The sequence below is a fragment of the Podarcis muralis genome, chromosome 1 (assembly GCF_964188315.1).
Source record: "Podarcis muralis chromosome 1, rPodMur119.hap1.1, whole genome shotgun sequence".
Taxonomy (NCBI): domain Eukaryota; kingdom Metazoa; phylum Chordata; class Lepidosauria; order Squamata; family Lacertidae; genus Podarcis; species Podarcis muralis.
The window spans coordinates 59,036,297-59,058,037 of record NC_135655.1 but is presented as its reverse complement, the minus strand read 5'-3'; the positions used below and the strand labels follow the sequence as shown (position 1 = coordinate 59,058,037).

The 21,741-nt window shown below is 42.5% G+C and overlaps 1 protein-coding gene across 1 annotated transcript; it reads left to right on the top strand.

Annotated features, from left to right (window-relative positions):
- Positions 1-2,102: 2,102 nt before the first annotated feature.
- CSRP3 (cysteine and glycine rich protein 3) lies at positions 2,103-20,749 on the top strand. The gene is made up of 6 exons (XM_028728919.2): positions 2,103-2,257; positions 9,139-9,282; positions 15,310-15,478; positions 16,974-17,106; positions 19,374-19,467; positions 20,296-20,749. Exons 2-6 carry the CDS (start codon positions 9,171-9,173, stop codon positions 20,364-20,366), a joined length of 579 nt encoding a protein of 192 aa, XP_028584752.2. The 5' UTR covers positions 2,103-2,257; positions 9,139-9,170; the 3' UTR covers positions 20,367-20,749.
- Positions 20,750-21,741: the final 992 nt, after the last annotated feature.

Below are 21,741 nucleotides of genomic sequence, written 5' to 3'. Positions count from 1 at the left end.
CTATTTGTATCTCTTAATACCATCAGTGATCTGCTTATCAGACTTGCTGTGCTTTTCCGCCAGCCTGACTTAAAATACAGTATGACCTGATTACCTCATTCACTTGCCTGCCTTGGGAAGTTCTCTTTGATCTTGAGTCTGACTTCATGTTCTTGATGTGCAGCTTTCAAACATTTGAAAGGTGTTCGTAGACTCTGCACATATTCCGTCAGTCCAAATAACTGCATCTTGCACTTATAGCGATTGAAATAAAAATTGAAGCAGCTGCTGTGATTCATTTGATGAAAAACAAACCTGCATTTACACTTAGATTGAAATAAATGGAATCTATGGACAAAAAGAGACACTTGTGGTTCCTTTGAAGACTAAAAAAATTATTATAGCTTCCATGTGCTCGTGTCCTGAGTTATTGCTGTATATACACACGTGCTAGAGTGGCAAAACTGTAAACAAGCTTACAAGCTTAGCCCCTGGCAATTTTGCTATATCTAAATCAAGTATATACTCTTACTGACCTTGAGGTCAGTAAAAGAATCCTCCATTGGTAATTGGACTAAATCTAAATCTGTATTTTTGGAGAAACATCACCACATTTCTCCACGAGGGGCACTTTGGTCACCTGACTCTGAATTCTAATTGGCCAAATGTCCCTTGTGACCTCCCTGCCTATTTGTGGCAGGAAGCCTACAATGATATCCCTCATAACCATTCCATACATGCATTAACTAGCAATTAATGTCCCTTTCTCTCCAGCACTATCATTAATCTACCTCTGAACTAGAGCTAAAACCCTTCAGGAAATGTCTTTCCTATTACTAAATAGTTCAGATTCCCAAACAGTTTAGCATTACAGGTTTAACACTCACTTGGCCACTCTACATCTCTCTTCAAGCCTTCTCCAACCCCTGGATGCCTGCGGGAGCAAAATGTCTTCATTCTAGCTCAATCCCTTTATGTCTGCCTCTACTACAGTATCTTCTTGTCTGTCACCCATGATTGTTATTTTCTTTGAATTAGTCTGGACTCTTGTAAGCACAAGCCACTGTAATACTTTATTCTTCTTGTAATGTTGAACTAGATTTAAAGGATTGTGAAGGTTTCATTCCACTTCTAAGCTTCTTCACAGTCCTCTCCTGGTTCCTTACTCTTGCAATGCCTAACTGTGCCCACCAACATCTTCCAGGGTTCCAGGCCTCTTAAATTGTTTCATTCCCTTTTTCTCTCTTGCAGTTTCAAGCCTTCACGTTTCTGACTTCACAACCATCTGACTAGTTGATCTATTGTTAAACATGACCTATATACAGTTGTTGTTTTTACCCACCCCCTTTTACCCAAACAGGAGGAAAGGAAAGTCTGGGTTAATTTTCTATTTTCCCTTAATTTCCAGATGCCTAGAATGAAACTTTGACCCTCCCTGTGCAAAATGTTGTAAGGAAAACACCACCTCTTAGATTTCTTACTCTTCTGTGAACAACTTTCTCTGAACTTTGGACTCTTCTAAGCAGGAGGTGCCCTTGAAGCAAAAAAGCGACCATTGATACCAAGTAAAAACCCAGAACAAAATGTCTGAAAGCCCTGTTTCTTCACAAAAAGTGAACAGAGCATTCTGTAAGGCTTTGTCAGAAGAGCTGCGGCTTGACAAAGTAGCAATGAGTGCCAGCTCCATGGTTGATACCTGACCAACTGGCTCAACTGTTATTGGCTTTAGGTTGTAGCAACACAATTCTCATATTATTTTCTTTACGCAAATTAGTATTCATGTAAGGTATTTCCCTAATGACCATGCATCGTGGCTGTGGACACCGTCATATTGCTGCCTATATTGTTGAGAAGTGTTTCTGCCTTTAATTTTATTTTTAAAGATTCAATCATTATTGACCTCTCACCTAGCACATGCCCTGTGTGACACATTGATTTATTAAATTTCTTTATATCTAGGCAGCTGCACTTGGAAAGGGCATCTGGGTGTAATCGGAGGGCCCTGCATTGTTCTGCAACTTGCTCATAATTGGTGCTCAATCCAAGGCTTTGTCACAAGTTATTTTAAGCCACCTGATAGCAGTAGCATTGCTCACGTACCCTTTCTCCTGTGCCCCTTCACACACACACACACACACACACACACACACACACACACTTCTTCCCTCACCCTTTCCTAGCCAAAGCTTGTAACTACTTGGAAGTATTTAAAGACTTCCAGATCCCAGCTTAAGCTCTTCAAAAAGACACAGAAGACAAGGGGATACAACTCATCCTGGTAAGTCATGATGATAAAGTGTCAAAAGGCTCCAATTATGTTTAATGAGGAGCACGTTGAGCATTTTCCTTTTCATTGAGAGAATGTTTTTCCTATATCTCATTTAATTTACAAGCCAAGGTAGTGCTCTGTATTTTAAGTTTGCAGGGGCATGATGCTTTATGTGAAGATTCCCGACATGTTGATTATTAACATCTTTTTTTGGCTACTTCCAAATGTGTTGTGGTTCTCTGAATTTTTCTTCCAATAAATGAAAATCTATTTAGGTACAGCACAACTAAAAATGTAATGCTGGCAAAAATTATGTTAAGAAGTGGCGGTTGGCATCTTGATATCCAAAAATTCTGAATTATAGATTTTTAAAATACTCTTAGAAAGTTGAACATTATGTGCTGTGCAGTGTCAAACCTCCGATACTGAATGAAACATTTGCTGCTCCTGATACTAGCACTAGTAGTAATTTGGAAACAATTATAATTTACAACAGCCAGATCTTCAGTTTTCATTATTAGATGGTGTTGTTTTAAACTGGAATCAGGCCTTAAGTTTCCTGATAGAGAACTGTGGGTGCACTAGGCATCTAATTATCTTAGCCATCTTATGTCACAAGAAATAGTAATTCAGTTGTTTTGCTCTAGCTGAAATTGTTTAAGAGTGAAGTTATATTTCTGTGTTTTTCTTCATAAAGAAAATAGAAGTTTATTGAAGTCTATTTGTTCTTTAAAAGACTCTATGACAGTAGTGTTCCTAAGTCAATATTTCCTTAAACTTGAAATCTTCACTATCCAGTATCATCAAATGCATTCAACATTTATGTGAGAGAACAGGTTTAGTGTAATGCTCTTAGAAATGGCAATATTGATAGTCCACAGCTGTTCTTCTATAGGTTTCCCAGTATTATGTTTTCTTTATAACTCATATCAGCTCAGATTATTTTGGGGTGGTTTTTTATGCTTTAAGCTGAGAAAGAATCAAAGCAACTCCTTTTTGTAATATATCAACACAAAATCTGCTCCATATTCTTTTTGACATTTAGAGGGTAATTTTTATGAAGGAAGGATAGAACTTGATAAATCTTTCACTATTCAAAATCCTTTGACTCAGTTAAGAATACCTCAGTTGTGGTTTTGTCTAGCACCACTGAGAGAAACTCAGCACAACTTTTATTTTGGGGGTGAGGTTGCTATAGTAAGAAAACAACTCTCCTGGCAAGGACTGGGTCGAATGTTGATGTGGTGTTCTAATGTCAAGTTAGCATTTGATCATCCAAGAAAATATGACTCAGAGACATCAAGAAAGCGCCATGAGCAAAGCAGATATCTACCTACTAGATTCTGCGGTACATCTGAAACATGAGTCAATGAAGAGGACATTGTGCTTCCTTTTTTGCCACCAGCCAAGCAGCTGTGATTGTATCACCTCTCCATGCTCACAGAATATAGCCAAAGTATTCATTTCCCCTTTTATCTCTGAGCTTAATGACAATGCCAGTCACCTAAGATGAAGGACGTATCTAGACCACAGGTAGTCAACCTTTTTATACCTACCACCCACTAATGCATCTTTCTTGATGGTAAAATTTCCTTACCATCCACCAGTGCTCAATGGAAGGAGGATTCAGCTTGTGCCCCCTACTGCCCACCTAGAATCCTGAAACGCCCCCTAGTGGGCAGAAGGGACCAGGTTGACAACCCCTGGTCTAGACCCCTTTTCTCTCTTCCAGCCATTACCAAACCGAAGAGGTGATTGGTACTGTAAAAGCATGCAGCACGATATGTGGTTCTGGATTAATTTCATTTTGACTTCTTAAATACAAAGGTTAGCATAACTAAACACATTGCCAGGTCCAGGTTTCAAGGAGCCTCTCTATACAAGATACTTTCACCAATCTCCTACTGAGCAAAGTTCCTCTGCTCAGAACTTTAACAGAGACACCTGCTAGATTGCTTTTGCTATGTGAAACTCGTGCCTGGGCCCTACAACCAAGGTGAGGCAAATGATCTTTTTCTTAGGCCTTGGTTGCACCATACAATTAAAGCAGCATCACATCAGCTTGAGCATCCAGATATTTGGCTTCTCTCAAAGAATCCTGGGAACTACAGTTAGTAAGAGCCGAGAGTTATTAGGAGGCCTGTATTTCCCTCACAGAGCTACAATTTCCAGAGTTCTCGGGAAACAAGGATTGATCGTTAAGCCACACTGAGAATTGCAGCTCTGTGAGGGGAATCGAGGTCTCCAATCGACTCTCAGCACACTTAACAAACTGCAGCTCTCATAGTTCTTTGCGGGAAGTCATGACTGTTTAAAGAGGTATCATACTGCTTTAAATGTATACTGCAGATAGGGCCTCAAAGACATTCACCAACCATTTCAGGAGAAGGTGAAACAACAAGTGTGGGAGGCAGCATGCCTTTGAATACCAGCTCCTGGGCCTCACAAGTGGGGAGAGTGCAGATATGCTCATGCCCTGCTTGTGGCCTTCTCATAGGCTGGCTACTGTGAGAACAGGATGCTGGCCTAGTTGAACCTTTTGCCTGGCCCAAAGGCCTTCTTAGGTTCTGAATGTGCTGGTGCTGCGAAACAACACTTCAGAGTTGGAGATTTGGCCTGCGTTGCTAGCAATAGCACAGGTGATCAGCATCGGCCAATAGATAAGCATGCATGCTATGTAACTCTTTGGAGCAGATCAGCTACTTATTTTGAGCTTGTTAGCACTGATAATTAGATAACTGTAATTAAGAATGTCAAACATCTGTTAAAGGTCCTGCCACAGCTTGAGTACAGTGATGCAGAGACCTCTCATGACTGCAATATGTTGAAAAATCTGGTAATAACAGCAGTAATGGAACAGTAGAAATCATGGGCATAGCCATGATTTTTGTTAGAGGGAAGCAGGCTTTTGGGGGGGGGGGTCAGAACCTCAGATTTGTATTGATTTGGGGGAGCAGGTACCCCCTGCCCCCCTTTGCTATGCCCATGGTAGATATAGTGGCTGTGGAACCTACTCAAAAGAAGACTATTAGGAGTGACCAAGCTATCCAAAGACCGTCCAGACTTAAAGACATGTTTATGTCTAGTGCATTTATATAAGTATGCATTTTAGAAAGCATGTGTAAGTCTGTGGTAAGCTTTCTAATGTTAGAAGTGTCACTCAAATCTATTATTGTTCATTTTAATCTAAAAAAAAAAGAGGGAAAGGGGAAATGTAGTATAGTTGCTGTTTATTTATGAATAATTATTCATGAATACTCCTGCAGGACTAGTTTCCAGGAGAGAAACTGGAACTTTTCTGTAAGAGATAGAAGAAGAAAAAGGAAGCCAGGAAGTAGAGAGCTACCCAGGGGGTTAAGAAGGAGCTGACAATTTCAGTACTATTACAACAGGCTACCCTGTGGCTCCTCTCCCTTCACCATCAGCCATGCTGGCTGGAGCTGATGGGAGGTGGAGCCAAATAAAATTTTGAGGGCCACAGGTTAGCCACTCCTGTGGCACAGGAATAAGAGGTTAAAATAGGGTTGCCATATTTCAAAAAGTGAAAATCTGGGCACAAAAGTTGTTGAGCATTTGGGGGGGGGGCAAAGTTGTTGGTCTTTTTTTGAATAAATTCTCCCCCACCCATGAAATTTTTGCCTTTTTTTGGGGGGGGGGACTTGCCAAAAAAATTCAGCACTGCCGATATGGGCTGCCATTCCTCCTGGATACTCTTTTCGATAGATGAATCCCAGCTGTGTCCGGGAAATTCCGGATGTATGGCAACTCACTATTGAAAGAGATATCAAACCTCAAAGAGACACAACAGAAGGAAACTGCTCCATTATCTTACTCTTTTCTCTGCTTACCTGCTCAGAGAGGACAACTGAACAGGCAGTGAGACTGGCCCTGGGCTCTAGAGTTATGCAAAGGAGAGGACAACTCTTCTCTGTTTATTTTCTCCACACCATGCATAATCCAATAAACCTCTGTAATGTGTCTTTCCTCTTCATTTTCCTCCTAAACTATAAACCCCTAAATGTTTTAACCTCTCCTCATAGGGCATTTGCTCAAGCTACTTGATTATTTGGGCTTTTCCTTTTCTACTTCTTTTCCAATCCTACAATATCCTTTTTGAGCCGATACACTTTCAAATGCTCTGCGCAGACGTGTGCATCGCTGTGCTGTAAAATCCAGCATGTGGGAATTCATTCTGCAGTCTGCCTTCATAACCAACCGTATCATATCAGAGACACGATGCCTGCGGGAAAGAATTCCTTTTAACTTCCGTCGCTGAGCAACACCACATAGCAAGCTGTGATAAAATAGCATCTGCTCAGGGGGGAATAAGTGAGAAGACTGAGCTAAAGAAAGGAAAGGAGCTCAGCTAGAAACATAAGGTGAAAGAGAATATAGCTGCCTACTGGATAGGGTAGGCAAAAGAGGATACTGATGGGTGGTTTTGATGTATAACTGAAAATTTAGGAGGAAAAAATGGAATAGAAATGTGATTCATCGCACCATGGTGGGAAAGACTCTGACCAGCTGAGCTGTGTGGCTGCTTAATCTGCCGTCCAAGTACTGTTGATGGGCAGATTCAAGGTCCCTTCACTCTCTTATTTTTAACGTTTAAACCAGATTTGGACTGGACAGACTTCAGTCAGAGGGCTTTCTTCCAATGACTCCTCAAACAGAAGTCTGTCCTCTTTAAAATATGACGCACAACCACCCTAGGGTCCAAATGTAGCTCTCCAGACCTCTTTGTCAGGCCCAGGCCACACCAATTACTGGTTTTGCTTCCCACCCCAAGTGTTTTTGCCTGGCTGGACTTTGTCCTCGACCTCTGATAATGCCTCTTGCTTGCCTGGATGGAGGATAGAAAAGATAAAAATTGTATTTGTTACTACACTCACTTTTGCCTCTGACCCCACCCACCACTGTATGGTGGTCCAGAAGAGAACTTAGCCCCCAGGCTGAAAGTTTTCCCACTCCTGTTTTAAATTGATAGAGTTATCCTATACCATTACCATGGCATATTTCTCCTAGCAGTTTACTAGGGACTGGACTGCCAGGTATACCCTTATTCCTGATGAATATACATGGTCAGGAGTACCCCCAATGTATCATTGCAAGAGACAGTTCAAATGCTTTAGGAATGCAACTCTATCTCCTCTCACTCCTCCTGGGCTGAGTACGTGTAGTTAGGCAACATTTCCTTTTCAAAGGCAGAATCCTTGTTGTCGCCTTAGTAGGCACAGCATATTCCCACAATAATGTGGCAGAGCCATTACTTTATTCTCAATGTGGAGATGAATCCAAAAAGTTCAGCAGCGCCTTAATCTCTGAGGCAATTGCATGCAAGTGGAGTAAAAGAGAAATACTTGGAAAGAACAAACTGCAGTTTGAGAAGGCAGGTGTGAACACATCACAGGCTTTGATGAAACGGTAATTGGAGCAGCAAGAGATGTCAGCTGTGTACCTGGTTCAGAACTGGAGGGGATTTCTGTACCATTAATAGCTGCACAGAAGGCAACATTTCTTGGAGTGCATCTTTTTTAAAAAGGCAGAGCTGAAAGTTAAATTCAGCTTAAAATGTCTGTGCAAAATTGGCAGGAAAAATTGGGGAGCTTTGCAAATTAAGCCCCTATCCTATATGGTCACTGAGATTGTTGGCAGTGGGGTATTGTTGTTGTTAGATTTTCCTCAAGGGCCGACATTGTTGCCAAAATCCAGCATCACCTGGCCTCTGCGAGTGCAGCTTTCTCCAGATTGAAGTGCAGTGTGTTTGAGGACTGGGACATTTGCAGGGAAACCAAAATGCTTGTTTACAAAGCTATTGTATGACCAACCTTATTGTATGCTTGTGAAACGTGGGCCATTTATAAATGCCTACTCCAACTCCTTGAAAGATTCAATCAACAGTATCTTCAAAAGTTGGGAATACACATCACTTGGGAATACAGGCAAACTAATGCCCGTGTACTGGAAAGATCACCAGGGTTGAAGCACTGATTCTTCAACATCAGCTTCATTGGACCGGTCATGTTGTGCAGATGCCTGATTATTGTCTTCCAAAGCAACTACTCTATTCCAAACTTAGAAATGGAAAGCATAATGCTGGTGGTCAACAAAAGAGGCTTAAAGACTCTCTCAAGGCAAATCTAAAAAAATGTAGTATAAACACCAACAATTGAGGAACACTGGCCTGTGAGCGCTCTAATTGGAGAACAGTCTTTACCAAAGGTGTCATGGGCTTTGAAGATGCTCAAACTCAGGATGAAAGGGAGAAATGCGCTAAGAGGAAGGCACACTTGGCAAACCCTTACCATGATCAACTCCTGCCCAGAAACCTATGTCCCCACTGTGGAAGGACATGTGGATCCAGAATTGGCCTCCACAGTCACTTACAGCCTCATTGTTAAAACCATGTTTATGGAAAACAATCTTACTTGGCTACAAATGATCGCCAAAGAAGAAGAAGATTGTTGTTGTTAGATTTTCCCATAGAAAGGTAAAATTCAGATTGGGGGGTGGGGGATATGGTCTGGCCTTTTGATGCCAGACGGAGATTTGATGCAAGAGGAGCACTGAATAAACACCCATCTGGAAGTCCCCAAAGTCTCAGGAAGGCATATCAGTTTCACAGTAGCGGTAGCAACCTCTGCTTGCCTTTCTTTTCTGCCACTGCCACTAGAGGCGGTGGAGCTCCTCTGAGTGGTCACCCTCTAGGAGCCCACCATTGCTTCCCCCAGAATGCTCTAGAATAATGCCACATCATGACGTAGCTTCCTTCTAGGGGACATTCTGAAGGGCTGCCGGAACGCTGACCACTACTAAAGAGAGAGGTATGAGAGAGCAAACTAGGTTACTAATATGTTCTCATTCTGACTCATTTGTATTTTGGTTTAAAGGTGTCATTGCAAACCAGTTGAAAGTTTCAAGGATGCCAAACTGGGGAGGTGGAGCCAAATGTGGTGCGTGTGACAAGACTGTCTACCATGCTGAAGAAATCCAGTGTAATGGCCGTAGTTTTCATAAGACGTGCTTCCATTGCAGTAAGTGGATCTCTGCTATTTTATTTCACCAGCGAATCCACAATGTACTACAGTAAGGTTACCAGATTTTTTTTCAATGAATCCGGGAACACTTTTCAACTTCAATGGATTTTGTATGGGGACTGATTTGTAAATCCAGGGACTGTCCCTGGGAAATGGGGACATCTGGTAACCTTATACTACAGTTGATTGTGGCACTAATCCTACTCATCTAAACTGAAAGGAATATGTGGGAAATGGAGGTTTATGGTGGAATAGTTATTATCTGAGGGGTAGAGGAGGTTGTCAACCTGGGAAGGTAGCCCATCTAGGAGAAGGAAAACTCTAATCCTAACCCTCTGCTGCACAAATTCAGGGTGGAGCCCCAAAGATGGTTGGATGACACCTTGCATGCTTCCTTCCAGCAACACCTGCAGCCAAGCTGTGCCCAACATATTGCTCTGTTTCCTTGGGGCCACATCAGCTAGGTTGAGCATGGGGTCTTGTTGCCTGGGCAGCCCAGAACCTCCATACACACTGCCCAGGCTTGTGCCCTGGGGAGGTCATGCTGGTGCTGCTAACACAGTGGTTTGACTAGAGGCACACACCACTGTCTCTTGGGACAGAGGAATGCCGACAAGTTATGATCTTCAGTGAAGAATAGGGAAGAAATTACACTCAGTTTAACTCAACAACAACACCTTTATTATTTATATGGGTGGTGCTGTGGGTTAAACCACAGAGCCTAGGACTTGCCGATCAGAAGGTCGGCGGTTTGAATCTCCGCAACGGGGTGAGCTCCCGTTGCTCGGTCCCTGCTCCTGCCAACCTAGCAGTTCAAAGGCACATCAAAGTGCAAGTAGATAAATAGGTACCGCTCCAGCAGAAAGGTAAACAGCGTTTCCGTGCGCTGTTCTGGTTCGCCAGAAGCGGCTTAGTCATGCTGGCCACATGACCCGGAAGCTGTACGCCGGCTCCCTTGGCCAATAAAGCAAGATGAGTGCCGCAACCCCAGAGTCGGTCATGACTGGACCTAATGGTCAGGGGTCCCTTTACCCTTTACCTTTTACATCTGACAGGGCTGCTCCAACTACTCTGGCTGACTCCCAACAAAATATTAAAAAACAATAAAAGCAGATGTTTCAAATCAAACAATACGAGCATCAGATAAAGTTAAGGGGGAGAGGACAAGGTTTAAAAAAGGAATTGCTTAGCAAGGCATGGACCGAGAAGGATTGATGGCTGGCAGACAGCAGCTTGTTTTCCTTACTGATTGTCCCTGATTGGTAAGACATTCTCCTCTAATGTTCAACCCTCATTTACTTTCCCGTAATTTTAAGTGAGATCCATTGAAGATAGGATAAAGAGTGATGGTTTTAAAGTATAGGAAAGCTGAGTTCTGGTTAAACTTTAGAAAGGACTTCCTGCCTCTACAACCCTGATCAGTAATTATTTTTCTTGCTGGCTCTCTGAATGACAGACTGACAGTGAATGGTGCAGGGCAGGTCTACCCACACTTTAAGTGGGCTATTCACAATTCAGTTTCTCTATACATAGTTTCTGCCTCTACTAGGGAGGCAGGCAGCACTCTGCCTCAGCAGGCGGTGGCATTTCTCATCCTGAAAGTATAAAAAAGGGGGGGAAGCCCAAAGATGTCCTCTACCAACAGTAAACCACATAAACTGATATCAAAATCCTGATTTATTGGAATGAACAGGAGCATTTGTGAAGCACATGCTACTATCATTAAAGACATTCTATCAGGCTGAAGATGTCAATACACCTTTTATGTTATTGGATACAAGTTTTCTGTTATAAAGTGCACCAGTTCTGTCCATCTTGAGCTTCATGCCCTGCTGGCATAGTCAGCAGGTGAGTATTGCCAGAAATTGCAGATACCCTTTGTTTGAAGACTTTGATGTAAATCTAGGTTTATTGCTGTCAGTTGTGGGCTGCAGTCCCATACGTGCTTACTTGGAAATTAGTTCCATTGAAGTGAGCAGGATTTATTTCTGAGTGAACATGCCTTTACTTGCATTGTGAATGTGTAATATCTTCTAGCTGTGCTGCTGTTGGTATGGTTTAGGTTATACATTCTTTTGTATTGCTTTTTGAAACTTTGTTAGTTTTATATACAGAGGAACCTCGGTTTTCGAGCGTCTCGGAGGCCGAACAATTCGGAACCCGAATGCCAAAAACCTGGAAGTAATTGCTTCTGTTACTGAACACGCCTTGGAAGTCAAATGGTTTCCGTGGCATGTTTTTCCATTTTCCCCATTGAACTTGCTGACCGCCCATTGCTTTTCGATTTTCTCAGTCTTCTGGAATGGATTACATTTGAAAACCAAGATTCCACTGTATATGTATATAGTATATGATCTTACGCTCATGCTGTACAATATGCTGGCTACATTATTCAAATACGGGGGCATAATTAATAAATTAATATATAGATTATGATAGCAATAATAATAACTTAAAGCAAAGCAACAAGAATCTCGATTCCCCTGGTAAAACACTAAAACCACACCAGTCCATAAAAGTAACAAAATCAGCTACAGCAAAGATTCAATCAGAGATTAAATAAAAAAATAATCAAAAACTAGAGAGGTAAAAGCAGCTCATAATGTGCCATCAAATGCACAATATCACCATCCTCTTCCTATTTCTGTAGTATAATGCAGGCAGAAAAGTACCCTTCCTCCATTTTTAAAAAAATTAAATGCCCACCTATTATCTGCAGCCCTGTGACTGACTTGAAAGATACTCTTTCATGTGTGGCTTGCTATTTACTTACTTTGCTTCCCAGCTGACTTTTACTTACAGCACATCTGTGGTGGACATGTGGCATGATCACAATTTGTAAGCCTAAAACTAATTCATGGCGGCTGTGCTGCCTCTGCCAGCAGATTGACGAATATCTCGGAGCTGTTTCAACAATAGCACTTCAAGGGCTTTGACTCCATCTGTTGCAGCAAACAGATACTCTGTCCCAGAGGGGCCAAAAATAGAAGCACTTTATCTACACCACTCCCCTTACACACACAGACACACAAAATCATTTTTTCACAGAGAAGAATGCAGAAAAGGGACAGATCAGCTTCATATAGTGCCAGAAATGTCTTGCTTTACTGGTCTTAATTTTAGGACAACAATGTAATCCCCGGAGCTGAGGGCAATGAAACAATCGTTGAGGTGGCTAGAACGCTGGTGGCGGAAAACTCACTCTGAATTGGACCGGACACAGGTTAGAGCTCAATGTCGAGCCTGCCAAGTGGCAATGGCGACAGCGAAGAGGACCTTCTTCATTGCCTCTATTGCACCTGCAGAAAACAGCAGCAGGAGACTCTTTCAGGTGGTTCGCAATCTATCGGAACCACCTTCATCACCGGGGCCTAGTAGGGACCCCAAGATCTCCTGCAATGCTTTTGCAAAGTTTTTTGCAGATAAAGTTGCTCAGATTCAGAAGGAGGTAGACTTCATCATGGGAGCAGGGCCGGGGCAAGAGAGTGCTAGAGTCCTGTTACATGGGATCAATTCCAATCTGTTACCTCTGAGGATGTGGACAGGCTGCTTGGACGAGTGAAACTGACCACCTGCCTCCTTGATCCTTGCCCCTCCTGGCTAATAAAAGCGAGCTGGGAAGGGCTGGGCGATGGGCTCTGTGGGGTGGTGAATGCTTCCCTCTGTGAGGGAACCTTCCCAGGCCCGCTGAAAGAGGCAATCATTAAACTGTTTCTTAAAAAAACATCTTTAGACCCAGCCAATATGGCCAACTATTGATTCAGTCTCAAATCTACCATTCTTGGGCAAGGTGATTGAGCGGGTTGTTGCTGAACAACTCCAAGCACGCCTGGAGGATGCGGACCATTTGGATCCCTTCCGATTGGGATTCAGGCCTCACCATGGGACTGAAACTGCCTTGGTCGCGCTGGTCGATTATCTCCGGTGGGCTAGGGACAAAGGTGAGAGCTGTTTCCTAGTTCTGCTGGATCTCTCAGCGGCCTTTGACACCATCAACCATAACATCCTACTGGACCGTCTAGAGGGGCTGGGAGCTGGGGGCACTGTTATACAGTGGTTCCGCTCCTTTCTCCTGGGCCGTGTCCAGAAAGTGGTGTTGGGGGATGAGTGTTCAGACTCCTGGGCTCTCACTTGTGGGGTGACTCAGGGTTCTGTCCTCTCCCCCATGCTTTTTAATATCTATATGAAGCCGCTGGGAGAGATCATCAGGGGGTTTGGGCTGGGTATTCATCAGTATGCGGATGACACCCAGCTCTACCTCTCTTTTAAATCAGAACCAGTGAAGGTGGTGAATGTCCTGTGTGAGTGCCTGGAGGTGGTTGGAGGATGTATGGTAGCTAACAGATTGAAGCTGAATCCTGACAAGACAGAAGTACTGTTTTGGGGGGGTAGGGTGGGACTCCCTGGTCCTGAATGGGGTAACTGTGCCCCTGAAGGACCAGGTACGCAGCCTGGGAGTCGTTCTGGACTCACAGCTGTCCATGTAGGCACAGGTCAATTCTGTGTCCAAGGCGGCTGTCTACCAGCTCAATCTGGTACGCAGGCTGTTACACTACCTGTCAGTGGACTGTCTCGCCAGAGTGGTGCATGCTCTAGTTATCTCCCGCTTGGACTACTGCAACACGCTCTACGTGGGGCTACCTTTGAAAGTGACCCGGAAACTGCAATTAATCTAGAATGCGGCAGCTAGATTGGTGACTGGGAGTGGCTGCCGGGACCACATAACACCAGTCCTGAGAGATCTGCATTGGCTCCCAGTACGTTTCTGAGCACAATTCAAAGTGTTGGTGCTGACCTTTAAAGCCCTAAATGGCCTCGGTCCTGTATACCTGAAGGAGCATCTCCACCCCCTTCATTCAGCCAGGACACTGAGATTCAGTGCCAAGGGCCTTCTGGCGGTTCCCTCATTCCGAGAAGTGGGGTTACAGGGAACCAGACAGAGGGCCTTCTTGGTAGTGGTGCCTGCCCTGTGGAACACCCTCCTGTCAGATGTTGAGGAAATAAGCAGCTATTCTATTTTTAAAAGACACCTGAAAGCAGCCCTGTTTAGGGAAGTTTTTAATATTTAATGCTGTATTGTTTTTAACACTCGATTGGGAGCTGCCCAGAGTGGCTGGGGAAACTCAGCCAGATGGGTGGGGTATAAATAATAAATTGTTGTTGTTGTTGTTGTTGTTGTTGTTGTTGTTGTTGTTGTTGTTGTTGTTGTTGTTGTTGTCGTCGTCGTCGTCGTCATCATCATCATCTAAGAGTAAATCCCATTGAACTCTGTAGGAATTTTGGTTTCTCTCTTTCCCCTACTCTCCTATTTCTTCACTATGTAGGACTGGATCCAAAATCCAGTGATAGAAAATTAAATATCTCCAGTGGCATTTCTTCCATTTTATACCACTCATTGTATCAGGGTGTTTTATGTCTGAAGAGAATATGGCATTTTCCACAACTGAAGCAAAGTATGAATAAGAATTGAAGCAGGTTACAATTCTGGTGATGGCTTTACTAAGTTCTGTTAATATGTGTAGAGGTAATAATCACTTTTAGAATCAGAAAGCAATTACTTCCCAAAATGGTAGCTTAGATGTAATACACATTTATGAGACACAAGCAAGGCTTAATAAGACCAGACCTTAAAAAATATATGCAGCATTTATGAATCTCCAAAGCACTTCACATTGATCTTCTTAGTAATCTTTACAACAGCCCTGTAAGGTAGACCAGTCCTGTTACTCCTGTTGTGGAGAGGGCAGGACTGTATGTGGTTTGCCCGAAACAACTTAAAGAGTTTGTGGCTGAGGAGAGATTTGAAACAAAGACCTCTACCATTTAGTATTTGCTCTCCTAACTTTTCCAGGCCATTTACCTGTAATTTTACTAACACCCCAGATGTGAGTAGCATACTTTGCCACTGATTATTAAGTAGCTTTTAGTAGACCTTTGGATCCAGGAACCCTCTTCTGTCCAACTCCCTGAAATCTATAGCAAACTGCAGGTGCATATGTTTCAGTGCATTTGCTTCCTTTCTAGTGGCCTGCCGAAAAGCTCTGGACAGTACGACAGTAGCAGCCCACGAATCTGAAATCTACTGCAAAACTTGTTATGGGAGAAAATATGGCCCAAAAGGGATTGGCTTTGGACAAGGTGCAGGCTGCCTCAGCACAGACACTGGAGAGCATCTTGGGCTGGATCTGCAGCAGTGAGTGGAATCCTCGGTTTTTAACAAATAATAATTATGGCCTCTGTTGCATCAAGTCACTTCATTAGTTTCCATAACAACACGCAGGGGAAGCTGTAGCGCAGACTTTTCTTCAATAGATCTAATAATTTTTATCCATTTTAATGATGTTCTGTCCCTGCAGAATATTACTTGAAAAAGATTTCCTATGCCAGTGGGCAATTACACTACAGAAAGAGCCCTTGCTTTACATATTGTCACAGTCTTTACTATTCACTGCAATTTTGACTCATTAAGTGCAGTACAATCAAAGGGATGGGTTCTTAGTACAACGATGAAATTATTTTTCTGCATTGTACTGAGATGTTATTAATACTTGAATAGCCACAATGCAATCTGTATTGTCTAAGGAAGGCGGGCAGAAAAATGACTGTGGGTATTTTATATTGGGGGGCGGGGACTGTTTCATTTGGAGAATTCTATGTTCATAAAGACATGGAATGAAAGGTTACAATTGCAACACAGTAAGAATAAGAAAAGGAGCATTACAAGATGTGTGGTGGCATGAATATGTTAATTCCATAAAGATTTTCATCACTTGTAGAATAATATTATTATTATTTCCCAAAGCTGTAACCTTAAGGAAACTTATTTGAAAATTGATAGGACTTACTTCCAAGTACAGTGGTACCTCGGTTTTTTAATGTATCGGTTGACGAACATTTTGGTTTTTGAATGCCGTAAACCTGGAAGTACCGGTAAATGCTTTGGTTTTTGAACATGCCTCGGAAGTCGAACATGCCATGCAGCTTCCGCTGAGTGCAAGATCCTGAGGCCTAGCTATCGGCTTTTGAGTTTTCAGTTTTCGAATGTTTCAGAACTCTTCGGGAATGGATTACGTTTGAAAACCGAGGTACCACTGCACGTTACATCTCATGGAGGAGAGGGTTATTGAAGGGTAGTAGGAATGGCGGCAGGATGCGGGTGGCACTGTGGGTTAAACCACAGAGCCTAGGACTTGCCGATCAAAAGGTCTGAAGTTCGAAACCCCGCGACAGGGTGAGCTCCCGTTGCTCAGTCCCTGCTCCTGCCAACCTAGCAGTTCGAAAGCACGTCAAAGTGCAAGTAGATAAATAGGTACCACTCTGGCGGGAAGGTAAACGGTGTTTCCGTGCGTTGCTCTGGTTCGCCAGAAGCGGCTTAGTCATGCTGGCCACATGATCCGGAAGCTGTACGCCGGCTCCCTCGGCCAGTAAAGCGAGATGAGCGCTGCAACCCCAGAGTCGGTCATGACTGGACCTAATGGTCAGGGCTCCCTTTACCTTTACCTTAGGCATGGCGGCTACTTTCTGCCTCCACAGAATGCCCTCTCTTTTTGTATAAAGTATTTGTATTCTTCAACCAAAAGTGATTATTGTTTTGTTACGGATGCCACGACACGTCTTCTGCTTGTAGTGCTTAATTTAGCTGCTCCAAGATAGAAAGCTTAATGTGCACTGAACATTCTTGTCATCAGCTCACCAAAGCCAGCTCGTCCTTCCACTCCTACCAACCCTTCAAAGTTTGCCAAAAAATTTGGCGATGTTGATAAATGCCCTCGTTGTGGGAAGTCAGTGTATGCTGCAGAGAAGATAATGGGAGGAGGAAAGGTAAGAAACGCGCTAAGCAGGTAAAGTGCCATTGCATTATAGCAGAGGGGCAGCTGCCAAAATTGAAATTTTAATGAAAGAGAATGGAAAGCGCATGAGAGTGCTAACTGCTTGGTGTTGCTTCTGAAAAGACACATTTAGGGTTGACTTGTAAAGGCATGCTTCTGTTCTACATTTAATTCAAACAATCAACTTCCCTGTTGGAATAGGTAAGCCCATAGACCAGATTAAAAGAAAACAAAATAAGCTGCATTTAAATTCCACATAGAGATAAAATGTTTTAAGACTTCACATAAAATCATATGCAACATAATTTTACTAATTTTACTGCAACAGCTTTGCTTTTATTAAGGCAACTAAAAAATATTATTTAACAAATGTAAAAACCATTCTAAGCTGAAGCCATTGAAGGTGGGAGGTACAAGATAAAAATAGACTAAAACACAGCTCTAAAAACATCAAACTCTATAGCCATCTTCACAAATTCTATTTAAAAAACACAATTAATATTCCACAAATGACTGGGTCAAACCCCAGGGGAAAACGTATTAAACAGAAATGTCTTCAGTAGGCATGCAAACATCATGACACGAATGCTCTTGTCTAATTTCAGCTGGTAATTGAGTTTATATCCTTAAAACTCAAGATTTCTACCAGTTGCCGGAAATGGATTCTAAATGTATTTTCCTGAGGCTGGAGGGCTTGATTGCAGAAGAGGCTAACTTCCCAGTCAAATACCGATTAGCTTTATGTAATAGAAAGCTTAATGTTTATTCCTCTCTCCAATATCTCTGCTGCCCCACGGAAGGACACCAGTGCAATGGGGCTTTCCAGTCTCCCTGCACCTGCCACATGCCTATTTGCTATGGGGTGGGGTTCTCCGAGAACCCCCAGAATGGTGAGTGGGGGGAGGAGAGGCGAGATCATTCTGTCAGGCAAGCAGAACTGCCTGTACTAACAGCATGTTTGTAAAAGTGTGATGTCAAATTCCTTCTATGTTCTTTATAGTGTTCTCCAATATCAGGAAATGGAAATTGGTACTTGGTGTGAATTTCTATTTACAGATGGAACTGGAGGACATTCTCTGGGTCAAATGATGTCTCCCTCTAATCAGGATAGGCAGGCCCTTCCAAGTCTTTTGCCTCTTCTTCCAGGGAGAGGAATTGCCTTGCCCTCCAGTCCAAACTGTCAAAGGAGGAACAACTCACGTGTTGAGATTCCAGCATTGCAGGGGGTTGGACCAGATGTCTCTTGGGATCCTTACAACTCCCCAGTCCTATTATTCCTCAGCCCCCACAAAACAAAAAAGCACAGGAACCATATAAACCATGGAAACTTAGAAAGTAGATCAGCAATTGGATGGAACAAAACAAACACAAGCACTAAACATGATATGCATGATGCAGGCAAAAGCCCTAAAACCCAGCCCACACCAGAGGTGGTCTCAAGAGGAAGGAGAGGTGGGCAGAATGTCCTCCAACTCTTATCTGTAAATAGAAATTCACTTTCCATTTTTACCAGATGGGGTTGGAGGCCATTCTTTTGAGTAGAATATAATAAAGCAGTGTCCATATAAATCCAGGAAGACTTTGTCTGACAAACAGCTAGGCTACCCTCTGGAGAACCTTCCTTCCAAAGGACAGATCATCTGAGGAAGATGAGTCAATCTTGGAATGTGTGTTGGGACTGCCAAGTGGCTGCATGACAAATGTACAAGAGAGGAAAGCAACCCAGTAGAGCACTGAGGTAACAGTCCCTTTCAGAGAATGGGGCATTATTTATTTGGGTGTCCACCAACCTCATCTTGTAAATAAAGATGACATCCAATAATATAGCAAAGCAATTCACTATATTCTTGAAATCCTTTCCAAGATGGCGTTCCCACCTTTTTCTTTTGCTGTGCCTAGAGCAGGGCAGGAAGCCTTCCTCAAGTGGCAAAGGCAGGGAGTAGATCTGGAGTTAGGGGGTGGTCCTGCCCCTGATGTCTCCCTCAAAAGTTTTAACTTCCTGCCAGTGGTGAGATAGGCAGAGACAACCCATATCAAGGATCACATTCCCTCCCTACAGGAGAATAATCGATTCCATCTCTTCCAGTCAGTCTGCTAATAGATTTCCACCTGAGCTGTTGAAAATGTGAAATCTGGGGAGAGGTGTGTGGGTGTCTGTGTAAAGGGAGTTAATCTCTTTATTTACCAATGCAAACACCTTGGAAAGGAAAACCTGCAATGTCTATGATTTCCTTAATACCCTTTTGCTTTCCGTTTCAGCCGTGGCACAAGACATGCTTCCGATGTGCTTTATGTGGGAAGAGTCTAGAGTCTACAAATGTCACAGATAAAGATGGAGAGATTTACTGTAAAGGCAAGTGTAGTTGTCGTGCCTCAAACCTAATTCAGACAAATTAAGGTGCCTCCCTTGAAGACTTGTGGAGTTACCAAAAAATCTTGTTTTCAGAGTGAAACTCCGCTGCCACTTGGTTTTCTTAAAGGTCCTTAAAGAAAGAAGCTGCCTCTACTGCTCACATTTGAGCTGCAATAGCACTGAGTTTCTACCAGAAACTGGAAATATTATTAAACCAAAGGGGAGGGGGTCAGGATGGGAATGAATTTTAGGTGCAAATTTTCACAGGATCAAATTGTTTTCTCAGGGCTGGGCTAACTAAACATTTGAGAAAACATATCGAGCTCCTCCCTCAAGTATGAGATACCCCCGTGTCTTGACACCACACTATTCTGAATCTTCCCACCCCAACCTACCAGTGATGCTGAGGCAAGGAAATGCAGGATACCCTCTTCCCCTGGTGCCTTTCCTCTCCTTCTCACGCATGTGAAATGAGGCAAAGGGCCATTGATCTGTTAGTATAATGGGGTTTTGCCCCTACCCCAATTGGCTCTTCAGGCTCAGAACCCCCAAAACAGTACACAGGCAGAGCGAAGGGGGATCATTCCATCTGGCAAGTGGAAAAGCTTCCACTCATGGAACAGTTGTTGTAGTGCTATACTGAATTCCTCCCAATCCCATTTAAATTACACATACTTTGGCTTAGTTACAGTATGTTATTGGTTGTTCCAAAGGCTTCTTTTGGAGAAGCTGAGTTTCAGGGATGGCATTGAAGGAAGTATGGGATATGTTTTGTGTTGAGTGCCACATGAAAACAGCTCAAACATTATGCCTTTCTTTCTTTTCCAGTTTGCTATGCAAAGAATTTTGGTCCTAAAGGAATTGGATTTGGTGGCCTCACTCAAGTTGAACAGGCTTAGGCTTGTCCAAATAGTAACACATGAACAAGAATGTATTAAGAATACTTTTTTCATCTGAAGAAGTACTCTCCTTTCATCCACAAGTTTTGTAGAATGGTGCAAGAAAGCTTGTTGTGAGAGGTAGTGTAGGAAAACATTTACTTTCTTAACAGCTACTGTTTAATATCTTAATTTCTGGACTGTTCACAAATAATTTCAGAATTGCTACCTATTTTAAATAACAGGAGCACATAGGATACCACTATAAAGATTACTGTTTTTACATCAATGTTAAATAAACAGAACCTGATTCCTATTTTACATTCTGTTGCTTGTAAGTGCCAAAATAGCACTTTTGAAGATGTGTTGTTGGTATGTCATGAAATAAAGATATTGGACTGTAAGCAGCCACAATAATAATGTTTTTTAAAAAGCACTGTTCCAGTTACTAGCAAGTTCAAAACCATGCCATCTCGCCTTGGGAAAAACATGGGATGGTATTATCTCATCTCCAAACAGATAATACAAGGACAGCACTGAATGTAGAACCACTTGCATATTGGCAGCCTGATCTGAAATAAAAATATGCCTTACAAGTGCAGGTGCTGAAAAAAAAGTATGTTATATTTACCTCTTGGATTACAACTGGTCATTTCTCAAATTCTTCTGAGTGTCTAACAGAGCCTGTAATGTAATTCCACAATCCTGACTCTGAACTCTATAACCCTTCTAAAAATGGACAGCACTTGTAATTTTAGCAACAGAAGCCCAGTTTGATACCACCGTCTTTCATCAAGAAAAAAACGTGACAGGAATAAGAGTGAAAACAGTATTAAAATCAAATCATGGTGCTGCTTCCTTAAGTTGTAATACACCACATGCTGCTTTTAATGCCATGGTGTCTTCTAAAATGATACATTGTGTACTAGCGCAAATAAGTCAATTACTGTACTATGTACAAGCAAGTCTCTCACCGTAATTTCATTATTTCTACTATTACATTTATATTATGCCTCTCCTCCAAGCTCAAGGAAGTGTAGCTGGTTCTTCCTACCCTATTTCAACTTCAACAACCACTGGAGGTATATTAGATTGGTTTTTACTGTATTGTTTTGAAAACTTTCAATAAAAAAATCAGGGTTGTTTTTTTTAACAACAACAACAACAACCCTGGAGGTAGATAAGACAGAGACAGCGAAGGGCCAAAAGTCACCTATTGTGACTGAGTGTAAGAGGTAAATACAGGTCACATCAGTTCTGACATTTTAACTGCTACTCTATACAATATCTTATTTTTCACCCAGCCCTCAAATGTTGTGCTTGTATGGGAACTAAGCCTCATATCCAAAGCAAGAATCATACTTCAAGACCAACAAGCTTGGACTAATTCTATAAC